Here is a 15,266-nt window from a genome sequence, read left to right as displayed (position 1 = left end):
GACTGGGGCGGTACACCTGTCAAACCGTAGTGCAGGTGTCCTAAGGCGAGTTCAGGGAGGACAGAAACCTCCCATGGAGCAGAAGATCATAAGGTTCATCCCGCAGCGCCAGTTCTGCTTACCAAACGTGGCCCACTGGGTGCTCGCATTCCATTCCAGTTGTAAGTGTCATTTGCGTTCAGAGATGAATTGTTTTCATTGGCGTAAGTTCCTGTACTGAGCATTGGCAGAGCCATTTCACGGCACGCAAACGGGCTCATGTCCGAACAGGAATCGGGCCCCATGTGAGCAACAAGTTCTTCATTAAAAAAAAAACCCCAAAAATTATTCTCTGGGTGTCCATCTACTATGTAGGAACTCGCACACCCTTGTTGGTTTTTGGGGTAAAATAACCAGATTACATAAACGTAATAACAATTTTGCCTTGACAACCAGCGCTAGTGATATGCAGTAGCTGTGAATGAAACGGCTATGTCTTATTGTAGTGTTAAGCATAACTTTGTCTACAGTTTGTGGGCTAAAGCAATATTCATCGGATGCAGCCTGTAAGTTCACATGGAGCCAGTGAGGCGCGTTGTTTCTAGTACACACATCCTGAGACCAGCGGTGCTAAGTCCGCCAGCATTGAGTGCAAGTTATGGGACCACTTTAGAATATAATAAAACACTGCTGTCTTGCTAGGGTTGAACTAGAACATAGTACAATACTGTTCAAACAATTTACCAGTAACTTTATTTCACTACAACCATACACCATATTAATAGAACATAAAAGCGGCAGAATTGCAATGGTTTAACATTATTCAATTTGATACATTATTTGACATTCAGCAGTTTTGCATTTCTTATATGTATTAACTAAAAAGACCACGCCCACTTTCATGGAATTCACCAAACATGACAGTATAGTTCATGCCCACCCTATATATGTGGTATATTTTATCTGGAAGCCTGTTCCGTAAATCAAAATAAAAATAATTACTGCTGCCCAATGATAACATCAGAAGACAGACACAAAGTACCTTCTACCGCAGTCACTATGTGGAGCACCGCTCAGGAATATAACCAGGAAGAGGACAGGGACAGTTTGGGAAAGAGGAGTAATTTTTAAATATTTAATATGAAGAGGATATCTGTAACTCTGGCTGTTCAAAGGTTATCTTTTTCACATCCAACTTTCATGGTGTGTTCAGTATATTTCTGAGCAGATAAATTATGCAGCACAAATCTTATGGTGCACCTCTGTAAGCATCCATATAGCATCGCTCCATCTGTACCAGTCTCACAGGGTGAACCTGCATTGTAGTAACATTAGAGGAGAAATGGGCAGAGGATAGCCCCAAGGGAGGAGAATGGAATTGGGGGGGGGGGGGGGAAGGGGTAATCTAATGAAGAGTGATCCAGTTTTCAAATGGACTGAAACAAAATAATAATCTGAAAATGAACTGCGCACTTTCTTGCAAGTCACTTATAAACTCTGCTTGTCTTCTAGAAGTATAATCATATATTAAAGTTGTTAACTGGTGAGCTCAAAATTTCAATATGAAAGATCACAACAAATGGAACTTGGCATGAAGTGAGGACAAGTTAGAATTGTACGCTGTCATAGCAATGTTACTGGTCTCTGCAGAGCAGGGACGATTCTCTGGTTACAGATGTGCAGTCTAGTAGAATATTGTTTAAAATTGCAGTTACTAATACTTGGTATTAAAATATTTCTGCATAGGAATAACAAAAGCAAAACACACAAAACCCACTAAGCTTGTATTCCTCATGTAGTCATTTGTTTAATGTTGTTGGGATAAATAGCTGACGACAGTCTGTGCTGGTGTCAGACTGAGGTTTCCTCTCGCGTAGTTAGCAGGTAGAATGAAAAATTCCTCCAACTCTGATTCCTTGTGCGACCAGGTTGTTGTACTCCGTCACTGCCTTCTCCGTCTTCAGGACCACCACATCGATGTGGTGAGACTTGATGTACTGCAACGTGGAAGCTGGGACCTAGACATGACAATTGCTCGCCTTTAAAATCATGAAATAAAATATGCATAAATACATTAATGAAGAAAAAAAAGGGAGAAATAAACAAAACAGAAAATCAACTTCTACACCCCATCTATCAGAAGGGTGTACAGGAGCCTATCAGGAAACAGTGCGAGGTACGGTGGAGGAATATCTTCTAGATGGTGAGGAAGGGTTACAGTAACAACATTAATATATAAGTGGTCTTTTCTTAAAACTGCAAGTACAAGGCAATTGTGATATTAAAAGGTGAAACATGGGGATTATACTGTGACATATTAATCCTATACTAGAAGTCTTTCCTGGCTAGAGAGCTGTCAGACCTCTCTGTGGACAGCTCAACAGACAGAGTCATTACCTCGGAGTGAGAGAACTGGGCCCAAGAAAACTAACAGGTTGCAAACAGTACAAGCTACAGCAGGGACACCTTCATTGTCTGAAGGCGACAGACAAACTTAAAAATCAATATTTACAGTAGGTGTGAATTAAAGCTGTAATAATGTCAGGAACAGTCATTTTACAGAAATTTCATATCTATGAAACCAAACAACATGGAAGTTATAACATTGGCCAGAACCAGCAGTAGATGCCCTCAGACATGACAACTCTGACTGAAGATACAAAGAGAGGGATGGAAAGCACAGAATACCACTAGTGTACTTTGTGAATATTGCAGGAGTACATGTATAAACCAGCGAGTAACAGTAAAGGAACAATCCCGCTATCCTGAGGATTATTGCCTCTAAAGCCAATCTCAGAGCAGTACTAGGTGACTAGAACAGGTTAATAGAATGACTGTGTACATACAGCTAATGGCACTGTGGTCGATAAAGTACAGGTAACCTGGCTGAAAACCTAAAGCAAAAGATGTCATGAAATGCGTCAGGTGAGAATGTGGCTGACACTGCCCCCTAGAGTTCATACAAGCCTGTCTGTCAGCTCATTGGCTGGCAGTTTAGAACAATGTGTGTTAATTTACCTGCAGGGCCTCAGACATGCCACAGCCAATGACCAGCGTCTTCACATTCTTCTTCACAATCTCCTCCAGGTCCGCTGGCTGGACACCGGGGTGGTGCTGGTGAATAAAGACCATGTGGATGGATGAACGTATAAACCAGCAGTGCCCCTATAGGAGCTTGATCAGTGTGGCTATTATGTGTATTACAAATGAATCAGAACCACACTGGCTAGCATGGGCCCTTATAGCTGTCATTACATAAGATGAGGTACCTACCATGGATAAGTAAACAGGGCCCGCACAGGAGGGAACTATGACATCCCAAAAGTTAAGAACATTCCTCTCTATTGTGCCACATCACACAAGGGGTAGACCCTGTTAGGCCATGGCAACGGACAGGATATTCGGGAGTCACAGCCACCTGTCTGCCACAGTATTGTAGCCCATTTAACCATCAGCCCCAGCACTGAATTGATGCGAATGGTAACTAAGGACCTCAAAATTGGGAACTAGAGTATGCCTTGTATACACAGCAAAGGATTCATAAGACAAAAGCTTATTATACAATGATGCAAATCATGGGCAAAAAACAAAAAAAACAATGTTTGTTAAAAATAAATAAGATTTTTCCCCTTCACCTCATTTTACATATCCTCGTCATTATTCATTTTATTTCTGTGTCAGGAGACAGGCTGCCCAGCGATACAATTACATAGACTAGATCAGTGGTTCCCAAACTGGGTGCCGTGGCTCCCTGGGGTGCCGTGGCCAGGGCTGGTGGTAAGCAAGGTGGGTGACTACTTGGTAATTATTTTGGCTTAGGGGTGCCTTGAAAAAATTATGGAGACACTAAGGGTGCCTCGAAATGAGAAAGTTTGGGATCCACTGGACTAGATATAAGAACTAGGCTACACCCAGTAATTCTGTGTCAGACGAGAATCGGGGGAGCATTCAGTGAGTGGGCTAGATGGTAAAGCAGAATATTCCTTTAGGCCTGTAACTAGGTTCAGCATTGTCGAACAGCAAGCGTTTGCTTTATGTAGGGGGAACTGACAGTATTACACCAGTGTGATGCTTGGAGATGGGACAAGTTTACATTTTCACTGTAATTTTACATCATTAGAATTATGAATGAAACAAAAGGGACATGTGTGGGGTCTTGAAATAGCTAGATTATAGATACAATGTATTATGTAAATTTCCTCTTTTGAACAATACAGCTACAAAAGGTAACTGTTACAATCAGATCTCATATTCTGCCCCCAGTGACTGGGGGACTTGGCTGTCAGCTACTAAGATACAGCTAGAAGCACCCTGACAGAGCCCAATCCCTGCAACCTTTCTTCATCCAGAAACATGTAAGTTTGTGGAACAAGTATGAAGCATCTGCTGCATGTAAAAGAGAGTCAGTCTCTCTCTAATTAAATCTTAGGTCAAATGTAAATCCTGATGTTGTAATATGTTACAGCAATACAGACAATCTGTTGGAAACATGTAGAAGACACAGATGAACACTCAGATAAACTGTATATGAAACATTCTATGAATCTAAACTTCACTAACAAAAAGGTGCTCTGAACCAAGGCAATGGCACCTTAAGGATGGTTTCATATATGATAAAATAAAGCAATCCTTGAAATATTGACCATGTACACCTTACATTTTGTGATTTATTTTAGTACAGGTTAATATTATATATATCATGCATTTGCAAATATATAGTACAGTGCTAGCCACACCCCCACATTAGGTTGCCCACACCCACTTGCTAAATGTCATTCCCACTTAGATGGGAGGCACCAGTGTCCTGTCTCGCCCAGGGCACTAAAATGTCTAGTTACGGCACTGCTCACTCACACATTGAAGACTTCTCCCTCGCTGCCCCCCTCCATTGGAACGATCTCCCTCGCTCCATCAGAACATTCTCCAATATGTGCAGCTTCAAACGGGCATTATAAACCCACTTTTTATTAAAAGCCTTTCAGTCACCCGCTTAACTTCCCACCTTGTCGGCTACCTCTCCCTCTCATCCTTTCTTACTCTCTTGTTCTGTGCCACTCTCTCCCCCTATCAGCCTTGTGTCCCTCCCTTTAGATTGTAAGCTCCTTGAGGGCCCACTGTCCTCCTGTTACCACCACATTTAACTTTACTCTCCAGCTTCTCTGCCCATCTCCTTCTTGAGCTTTCTGCCCCGACTTCTCTCGCTTTTCTCTGCACCTTTCAGTGGTCTTAACCTGTCAGCGCTGCCCACCCTCTTGGGCTCAGGTTACCAGCTTGTATTAAATATCCCTCACCCTCTCTTTAGTTGTGTTCTGAGCCGAGTTGTATTGCTTATTGTTAATTATACTGTCCTATTGTTTGTTCCTGTACAGCGCTATGGACACTTTATGGTGCCCTATAGATGAAAACTAACAAGCACATTCTACTGGATCAAGATCCATTCACGCTGGTTATCAAGTGGCCAAGTCTTGTGACATTAACGCAGACCACAGCATAGATCAGAGGCCAGATTGTTATAGTAGGTAGCACATGAATAAGTTAGTTTTTTATTGTGTACAATAGAATTGTTGGGCTCATTTAAGCCTTCTTCAATCTATAATATTAAGCCAGCAGGTCCAGCTTCCTGGGCAGTTTAAGGGAGACATAAGGATTAGCCCATATTATCCACCATTCCTTCTGAGGATTTTATCACTATTCTGTGGATTTGGGAGACAATGCTGAGAGCATGGGAATAACCCCCATCAGTAACATCTTACATTGGTTCCAGTTTCTCTCCAGTCCCAGGTTCTGCTTCCTCCTGGCCAGACCTTGCAGTCTTTATAAGCCCGTCCTGCCACACTCATACTCCCCCAAGAGAGGCTGGTGATTTCAGGAGAGGACATCCTGCAGACCAAATACAGCATTAAATCCTGAGTGATAGTCTCTGGTCACTGCAGATGGCTGGACACCAGCAGTTATCTACATGTAACAGGATTTACATAACCCGTTATATTATTACACACAGTGATTGCAGAAACAAAATCCTTTTATTAATGGACCTATAGATAACAACGTAACAGCAGCATGTAAACAAGCAGCATCCAGTAACAAGAGAATGACAACTAAACACAGTATTATTAACCGTTATACAGCACTTTACAGTGAATGTTTATTCAGTCACATCAGCCTGATCCAGTGAAGCTTACAATCTAAATGATCTACTACACACAAACTGAAACCCACCAGTGTTTTTGGACCGTGGGAGAAAACTGAAGCACCAGGTGATAAAAAACACACAAGTGGAGAACATACAAACTCCACACAGACAGAACACAGGACGAACCCCATCGCTCAGGCAGCAATGCTAACCACTGTGCTACCCCCCAAGTTCCAGAACCATCGTTATTCAGAATATTACCAACCTCTATCTTCCAGGACCGGCAAATACAAATAGAACATTATTTTTATTTAACAGCTAGAAACATGTACAGACAGGTGCTACCTGTGGTATATAGAAGAGGAGGTCTCTCCTTACTTCTAAAATGGTCAGTGACCAAACAGATCCAGAGCTCAGGACCAAAACAAATTTTACATTTCATTCTTCATCATGAAGAACCTTTTTTTTTTTTTTAATAGATAGGGATTTCCTATGGTATCGTAGTTGAGTAAGTATCCCTTATGTATTCATTTAACAGTCTTAAGCCACTTTAGGGGCATTTTTATATATACAAAATTATCCCTGGATGGCAGGTACATCCAAAACATGCTCTAAGACTAGGGTGCTGTAATAAACATTATTCACCTCATACCCTTACTAAATCTTTCCACTTTATTCCTTTGTAATCCTCACCCTATTCTCTGTGGCACAACAGAACTTTTAATTCACATTATTCTCTTCCCTTTCTATTAATGTATTCTACAATTTGACTTGAGATCTAATGGATACAAAATTCTTTTGTGAAAATTTTGTTATCTCACATTGGTCCCAACACATTCACTTTAAATCCTTGCCCTGGCTCTTTATCCAATCTAAGATCCCCTACAGTGTGCTGCTGCTTACCTTCAATTTCCTCCACTTATCTGTTCCGCCTTTATCACTGACCCAAATTATCTAGGCGTTATCCCCTCCACTGCCCCTACTGTGTCTCACCTTAAACCCTTTTCTGTACCCCTTACCCGTGGAAATCTCTCGCACATGGAACACATCACACCCCTCCCTTTTAAACCAATCCAAAATGCACAGCTCAAACAGAACACGCACAACACTCTACTGCACTTACACATCAAGAATGTGAGCTCTCTGAGTCAGGGACATTCTCACCTACTGTCAAATTCTTTTGCACTTATACCATACTATAGTTCAGTGTTTTATAAACAATAATACAGGGCACTAAAGTATACACATGTTATGACATAACCAGTGTTTCAGACAGGTTCTAAGAATGCCACTTGCAGACCCCTGGAAGTGAGGGGTCAGACATAAATATTACTGTATAGAGCCTGCACCCCGTTGCCAGCACCAAACACTTGGTTTCACCTTTGAAGATGCTTCTCCATTATTCTGATATTCGGCATCCACACTGCATTGTATGCATAACTTCGTGGTTGTTTTTGGCCATGCTTTTGTTGTCAGATAAAGTGCCAGCCAAGAAGCCTGGAGGTCATTCTTCTGTGGTTATCAGTTACATTAATAAAGATGACTAAGCCAGTTCCAGAACCAGCCACCCAGGACCCTAGCACAAGCTCAGGAGGAGTCTGCAGGGCCTCTGCAGTTCATAACCTCCTCCCATTCCCCTTTAGTGGGAGGTTTATCTTGGAGTCATTTATCCAGAACACTTTAGATGCAGGTGGGAGTTTGTGTCGTTCCGTTATTTAATTCTGTAAACAGTCGACCAATTCTTTCATCCCGTCACTATAGTGGTAGTTGGATGTTTCAAAGACCTTTGTTTTGCTTAATGGTGTTATTTTTCAATCAACTGTAACAGTTTTCTTTAACCCATGTGCACAATAATGATTGGTTGATTTTACTAGGTCCAATATGATCTTTAAAGTAATGCCACCTTCTAATAGAATTCAAATTGATTGTGCCCTAGTGCTAGAAGCACCATATGTATTAATTATAACATAATACAGTTCTGCTTGAGAGAGGATTTTGGTGTATGGAGAGGAGAATTCAGCACATGCTGTATTGTACTCACATTAGCGTGTATGCCCCCCTCCCACACACATCCAACTGAACTCCCCTCAATGACTTGGGGAAAAAAAAAAAAAAAGAATCACACATGTAACTTTATTAAGTAGGACAAGGCACTGTAGAAGCCATATTCTAATAGATTTGACTACTGTTCTATCTTCCATACTGATTTAGTTATTAACCTTCCCACCTGTCCATCAAAGCACAGATTAAGGGTTATCTGCCCTAAACAAATCTGGAGGCATTCTTGTATTGTGTAGGCAGGCCACAGAGGGAGAAGGGGCCAGCAGATAGCTTATTGAACTTAGTACCTTTTGACAGCTCCTTCATTTGAGAACCAAAAGTGACAAAATCAATATATTAATCAAGAAGACTGGTGAAAATTTAATGCCTGAACATTTCTCCTGACTACACAACACCATTAAGGCTTGGAAGAGACAACCAACCAAGAAAGCAGGACAAAGCTTTAATTCTCAAGCCTTAATAGCAAACTTCAAGTCTACAAAAGGCAAACTGAGATTGGACAAGGATAAACTTTCCCTATAGGTGTACAGCTGTATGGCACAGCCCATGGATTCTAATCACCAGCCTCCCATATGCAGTGGAGCCCTTTACACAATGTCATACATTTCTCAGACCTTGTGACATCCTCGAGACTACAGTGAATTATTGCTTATATGAACAAGGTGGACAGTCAAGTGAAACTTGTTTCCAGGTAAGTACCTTAAAAGATCCCAGTCAGCGTTCTCCCAGCACCTATTACCTAGATGTTCCATGCAGCTGTTTACTTGCCCCCCAGCTCTTGGAGCCCAAGAGTCCTATTACAATAGAATAACACCATTGTCTCTCCTATTAGTACAGGCACTATGTGAGCACTACAGCCAGCAGAGTGTGTGTAAGACCACCAGTCCCGACAGGTGTGGGCAATAACCTCCAAAATGTTTCATTATTATTGCAAAGTATTACACTGCCCCCCCACCTGGCTGCTTCTTAATGTGACCCAGCTGACAAAATTTTCTGGAGACAACGACAGTTGTCCCATTAATGTGTCCAATAAGAGTTGTTTCCACACTCAGGAAATCCATTATTTGTAGCTTTTTTTTTTTATATCCTGGTTATCAAGTTGATATTCCCAAGGGAAGTTCACCAGCATCTCCGCATTGGATGAACGTTACTAAAAGCAGCAATTTCGTTAGTGGTCCGGTCACACAATTACTCTGCAGTGTACACCAGCATACAGGAAAGAGGTTTCTAATTGGGCCAAATGAACATCTTGATAGACAACTTGTACAGCACTCTGATCTGTTTAGGTGAATGGCACCAAGTCTACATACAGAAATCTGCATTCCACTGTCTCTGCAAAGTTATGCCAGCAACTCAGCATATAATCTTACAGTATCCCCCCCCCCCTAAAAAAAAAAGGGGGGAGGTGATATGGTTTTGGTCTAAACACAAGCCCTTTAAAAGGAATTTAATAGGATTTCCCACTTGATATTCCCCAGTTCATAATCTTAGTGAACTGCAAACATCAAAAACAAAAAGATTATACCGTTGCTCACACATCAAGTCACACTGCACTGGATAGCATTCCATCAACAGAATATAATTACTAGAAAGTAAGCCTATGAGAAGCTTGCAGGAAGCAGTCCAACACCTACTGTGTAACCCGAGACAACTTTCATTGAAACCCAGATAAAAGAGTCAGTTTGTTTTTATGCTGTGAATCATTCATTTACAAAAATAAGAGCTTTAGGTTATCCTTTATTCATCTATAGAGACATAGGAATGTTTTGAACCAGATCATGTAGATGGAATGAGACTAAATTGGCATAAAAAAAAAAAAAGAAAAAAAAAAAAAAAAGGACAGGGCACAATCTGGATGTCTGTAATGCACCACTAATAACCTTAGAAGCCTTAGGTTTTATTTAAAACTACATTTCCTCTTCTATTCTTGAACCACCCATGTAACCACATACTCCTTCCAGAACCTAGTACTCCCTTTATGTACCAAACTGTTATGTGGAGTAGTAGTTACTGTTTTAGCAAAGCTCAAATCAATTGCATTGCCAAGAGCCAGCTTGCACCTCATGAAATCTAATTTTAGCCAGACATGACTGGTAGCTGCAATCATGCAGATGAGTAGCTATATTACAACAAGAGTATTGTTGCTGTTTTTAGGGGGGGTGGGGGTTAGACATTCTGGATATAAAGGATTATAGGCTATAGCAGATAAAACCTAAACATGCTCCACTTCACATCTTGAGAGAGATTAGGAGTTTTCCTGGAATTAGTTTAGCATATACCCAATTAACTTTTCCACCAGTATGGTACAAATGTAGAATTATTTTTTGTACATGGGGCACCATTGTAACCTTTGAACAATACATACCTTATGGATAATGGATTTACATATATTCACCATTTAATAAGCAGGCACAAAACTTTACTTACATTACACGGTGTATTAAAGGAACAGTTGCTTTAAAAGGCAAAGACATAACAGGATTTAATGCAGACACCAACCATTGTAGAACTTCCAAGTCCCAGCTTTTTACTACAACAGATTATGTACGTCGGGTACATGGACTTTAGACCTACATGGTCTCCTTATGGCTCTTTTTCTGCCCCCAGTGACTGGGGGACATGTCAGTCAGCTACTAATAAGATACAGCTAGAAGCACCGTACAGAGCGCTCCCATGTACACCCCATGAGGATGAATCTCCCCTCAGGACTTACTCTCAGAGATCTAAGGAGCCCCTGTGTACTCGGACTGCAGACTACTGTGACCAGCCCATCACTGCCCTCATACCCACTCACCTTCACCACCGACGCTCAACTACGTCACTACAGCGCTGACACTTCCATTTATACTCGATCTCCCTACCTTCCTATTGGCTAGCAGGGTGCATGGCCCCGCCCTCAATGACGATAACTAGGAGGCGGGAGAGGAGCGCGCTTCAAATTATGACACCGAGACACGCAGCCTTCACACACGCAGAGTGACGCCGTGACTTCCCACGGAGGCACGGGCTGGCGGGTCCGTTCAGTTACGGTCCTCCAGCGACAGTGAATAGTACAACTATTGGCTTGTTTGTAGAAGCAATAAAGTTGATTGAAAGAAAAAAACAACGCGAGTCCCTTTGTTGTGTTTAGCGCTCTCCGCCGTACAATGATAGGGGGCGTGGCTATGGAGAGGAAGGGGAGGTGACAAGTGGTCACTCTCCCTGTGCATTGTGGGATATGGGCTCCACTCAGGAGGAGGAGGAGGAGGTGTAATTCACCTGGGGGCTTCATCTCTCTGTCTCTCTCCCCCCTGACCGCGACCCGTGCGCGCGGTGCTCCGCGAGGCTGGCTGAGCTCGTGCTGGCAGCGGGGGGGTGCGCGCACCCTCCCCCCCTCACGCTCCCGCCCTCTCCAAGCTCCAAGATGGCGGAGGTTGGTGCGGAGGCTCCGGCACCCTCGGTGGTCGCCCCGCCGTCCCCCGATCCTGCGGGAGCATGGCCGGATTTCGCTGTGGTGTGTTCGTTTCTGGAGCGCTATGGTGCCGCGCTGGACCTGCCCGAACTGACGTTCCCGGAGCTGGAAGAGGCGCTGGAGGAGAGCGGAGCAGGTGAGGGGGAGGATGGAGGAGGAGCAGGGGGGCCGGGGCTGCTTGTTATGAGAGGGAGACATGGCGCTGGCCGTGTGTGCTGGGATATGGCGCCTCCTTCCTCATAAACATCTCACACACAGCTCCATATCCAGCCACTGGCTGCTATAGTGACCACACAGGCACCCTCCGACAACCTTCTCTTCCTGAGACCCTTATCTCCATCACTGACCATCTCTCCGACAACCTTCTCTTCCTGATACCCTCAGCTCTCCATCACTGACCATCACTCCCTCAGCTGATGTTCTCAGCTCTGCATCCCTGACCAACCCTCCCCTACTCTTCCTGATACTCTCGGCTCCCCCACCTCTCCCTCAGCTGATGTCCTCAGCTCTCCAACCCTCCGACAACTTTCTCTTCCTGATACCCACAGCTCTCCATCACTGACCATCACTCCCTCAGCTGATGTCCTCAGCTCTGCATCCCTGACCAACCCTCCCCTACTCTTCCTGATACTCTCAGCTCCCCCATCACTCCCTCAGCTGATGTCCTCAGCTCTCCAACCCTCCGACAACCTTCTCTTCCTGATACCCACAGCTCTCCATCACTGACCATCACTCCCTCAGCTGATGTCCTCATCTTTGTATCCCTGACCAACCCTCCCCTACTCTTCCTGATACTCTCAGCTCCCCCATCACTCCCTCAGCTGATGTCCTCAGCTCTCCAACCCTCCGACAACCTTCTCTTCCTGATACCCACAGCTCTTCATCACTGACCATCACTCCCTCAGCTGATGTCCTCAGCTCTGCATCCCTGACCAACCCTCCCCTACTCTTCCTGATACTCTCAGCTCCCCCATCACTCCCTCAGCTGATGTCCTCAGCTCTCCAACCCTCCGACAACCTTCTCTTCTTGATACCCACAGCTCTCCATCACTGACCATCACTCCCTCAGCTGATGTCCTCAGCTCTGCATCCCTGACCAACCCTCCCACAACCTTCTCTTCCTTATGCCCTCAGCTCTCCATCTCTGACAATCACTCCTTCCCTCAACTGCTGTCCTCAGAACTCCATCCATCACTGTCCCTCCCTCCAACAACTTAGGTCCCCATCATTCCTACAACATTCTCTTTCAGACAATACCATCCCTGATTATCCCTCCCTTGCCAACCCTCCAACGACATTCTCATCCTAATACCCTCAGCTTTCTATCCTTTCCACAACTTCTATTTCCAGCTCTAAATCCCGTACCTCCCACTGACTATCTTCTCTTCCTGATAGCCTCAAATCTCCATCCCTGACCAGCACCCCTCTCTAAACTACTGTCCCTAGCTCTGCGTCCCTCACCGATCCTCCAAAAATGTTTAGTTCCTGATACCATAAACTCTCCTACCCTGATCATACCACCAACAACCTTCTGACACCATCAGCTCTCCGTCCCTCCAACAACCCTTTTTACTTGATACCCTCAGCTGTTCATCCCTCCCTCAACTGATGTCCTCAGCTCTCAATACCTCCAACAACCTTCTCCTCCTGATGCCATCAGCTCTCCATTCACTCCTTCCAAATGATACTCCAGATTTTCCATCCACTCATCCATCCTGATGTCCCCAGCCCTCCATTTCTGACCACTTTGACTAACTGCCAGATTGAGGTCTCCAGGGGTTGTGGTGGGATGGAAGATGTCCCAGGCTCACTTGACTTTCATGTCATCAGGTCAGGATACCTAAATTAGTAACCCCCAAAGTGAACATGTCTGTAGTTCAGCCTCTTATCTGTCATGTACTCAATGGTTGTCAATACAACCTGATCTGTGAGTGAGGGTTTGCTCTGTTGCCCTGTGATGACTTTAAAATTCTACAAATTAACTGTACAAATAACATTTGGAAAGTCAAAACAATTTTTTTCAGACAGTGGACGCTCCAACATTGTTTTTATACCAGTAAGCCGTGTGCTTTGTCTGCAAGCTGAACATCAGTATTTTCTACATCACTGTTTATCAATATATTCAACGTTTCATCTATAAAAGCTACATTCAAATATCTATTGACTTTTATAATAAAGTTGCTGCTAACATTAATCATATGTTGAACATATGTTTGATCAGTTTTAAAAGCTCAGTTGTGTCATGGCTAGAAAATGCATGATTAAAGTTCATATATTTTGATATTCTATAAGGAAATTGATACTTCTCTTAATGTTAATAATGAGCTGATCATATGGTTCATGGCTGATCTCAGAGCAATATGTATCCTACGATTAACTGTATATTACCTTCCTGTAGCAGGACTTTGTGTTCTATATTTAGAAAATGGTCTTCTCTCCCCGATATTAATAGGTTTTGATTTACCATTTAAAATATTGGAAATCTATGAAAATGGATGCTTCTGGTCCAGAGCTGAAGATTGATTGGATAACACATGCTTCATTAGCATTAAAGTGAAATTTCACTTTTGTTTTCCAAAATTTCAAACCTTTATTTAAAAAAATATTTGTTAGAATGTTTATTATAAATGGCTTAAGTCTACTTTTTGAGAATGCTCCAAGGTAAACAAAAATATAGCTTTTCACTTTCGAGCTGCTATGTAAAAAAAAATATGGCTTAATAAAAGCAATTGTCAAAAGCTGTCACTGGGAGAGGTGGTTGTCTTATTCTGTTATTGTCATTTCATCCAATAATATTTGAGCAGTGGCTGAAAAAATAATTTCTGTTTACAAGGTCTAGACTCTAGAGCATAAATAAGCAAAATAAACTTTTTCAATGAACAGATTTTTCCATATTGCTGCAATCAGCACGAGTCCTATTTCTTGTTAGTCTCTGATAATACACAAACCGATCATAGCAAAATATTTATATTCCATTATTTGATATAGCAAATGGGGGATATATATAGGAGTAAGTAACACAAACATAAGTGACATTCTCATTGAATAGAGTTAAATAATTTTTTTAGATGAGGGGTTAATTATGGAAATATATTTTTCTCATCTGTGGTCTTATTGAAAGAAGTTATATGGAGCCTTTCAGGACCAATCATAATTATTAAAAGATACAGTAACCAAGTTTATTTATTTGTGCAATGTGAACTGTTGCACAAGTCATAATAGTGATTAATAATAGATAACTATAATAACAAAATGGCCAGTATTTAATGCACTCACCAGCTTGGCACAATTTTGGTTCGAAAGCTTTATGGTAATGTGTGTAGTGCCTGCGTCTTTCAAATGTTTATAGACCTAATGATTTACTGAATGCCAATGAGCTGTATGGGGCTAATCCATAAAATAGGATAATATGGAATATTCAGGGCAGCGGGGAAACCCAAAATAAAAAACTGTTGACTACAATCCAACTTTGAGAAAATTACTAATAATTGAGGATTTTTTTTAAAACTGATCTTTGCTCGTTAGTTTATTGAAATCTAAAAATCTGTTTAACCTACTTAGGTCTCTCTGGGCCAATAAATTGTAAATTACAGGAGATAGGCCTTGGTGAAAGCTTAGGTTGCCCATAAAAGAGTATTTGGG

At 42.5% G+C, this 15,266-nt stretch overlaps 2 protein-coding genes across 3 annotated transcripts in view; one reads left to right on the top strand and one right to left on the bottom strand.

Annotated features, from left to right (window-relative positions):
- Window positions 1–713: 713 nt before the first annotated feature.
- Window positions 714–11,063, bottom strand: AAMDC (adipogenesis associated Mth938 domain containing). 2 transcript variants are annotated; one of them, XM_075198607.1, is made up of 4 exons: window positions 10,968–11,063; window positions 5,733–5,859; window positions 2,998–3,093; window positions 714–2,013 (listed from the first exon to the last, which is right to left on the bottom strand). In XM_075198607.1, the coding sequence occupies exons 2-4, from the start codon at window positions 5,856–5,858 to the stop codon at window positions 1,831–1,833; spliced, it is 405 nt and encodes a 134-aa protein (XP_075054708.1). In that variant the 5' UTR covers window position 5,859; window positions 10,968–11,063; the 3' UTR covers window positions 714–1,830. The 2 variants fall into 2 exon arrangements, with proteins under 2 accessions (XP_075054708.1, XP_075054709.1); XM_075198608.1 differs by having other exon boundaries at window positions 714–1,997; window positions 10,968–11,057.
- Window positions 11,064–11,361: 298 nt separating this feature from the next.
- The window catches only part of RSF1 (remodeling and spacing factor 1), a 36,958-nt gene continuing 33,053 nt past the window's right edge, over window positions 11,362–15,266 (top strand). Inside the window, exon 1 of the mRNA XM_075198605.1 lies at window positions 11,362–11,760. Within this exon, the coding sequence (XP_075054706.1) occupies window positions 11,577–11,760 (184 nt within the window). The 5' untranslated portion in view covers window positions 11,362–11,576. The remainder of the gene's footprint in view (window positions 11,761–15,266) is intronic.

Source organism: Mixophyes fleayi, chromosome 2 (assembly GCF_038048845.1).
Source record: "Mixophyes fleayi isolate aMixFle1 chromosome 2, aMixFle1.hap1, whole genome shotgun sequence".
NCBI classification, from domain to species: domain Eukaryota; kingdom Metazoa; phylum Chordata; class Amphibia; order Anura; family Limnodynastidae; genus Mixophyes; species Mixophyes fleayi.
Note: the sequence above shows the minus strand (reverse complement) of the source record. Positions and strands in the feature narration are given on the sequence as shown.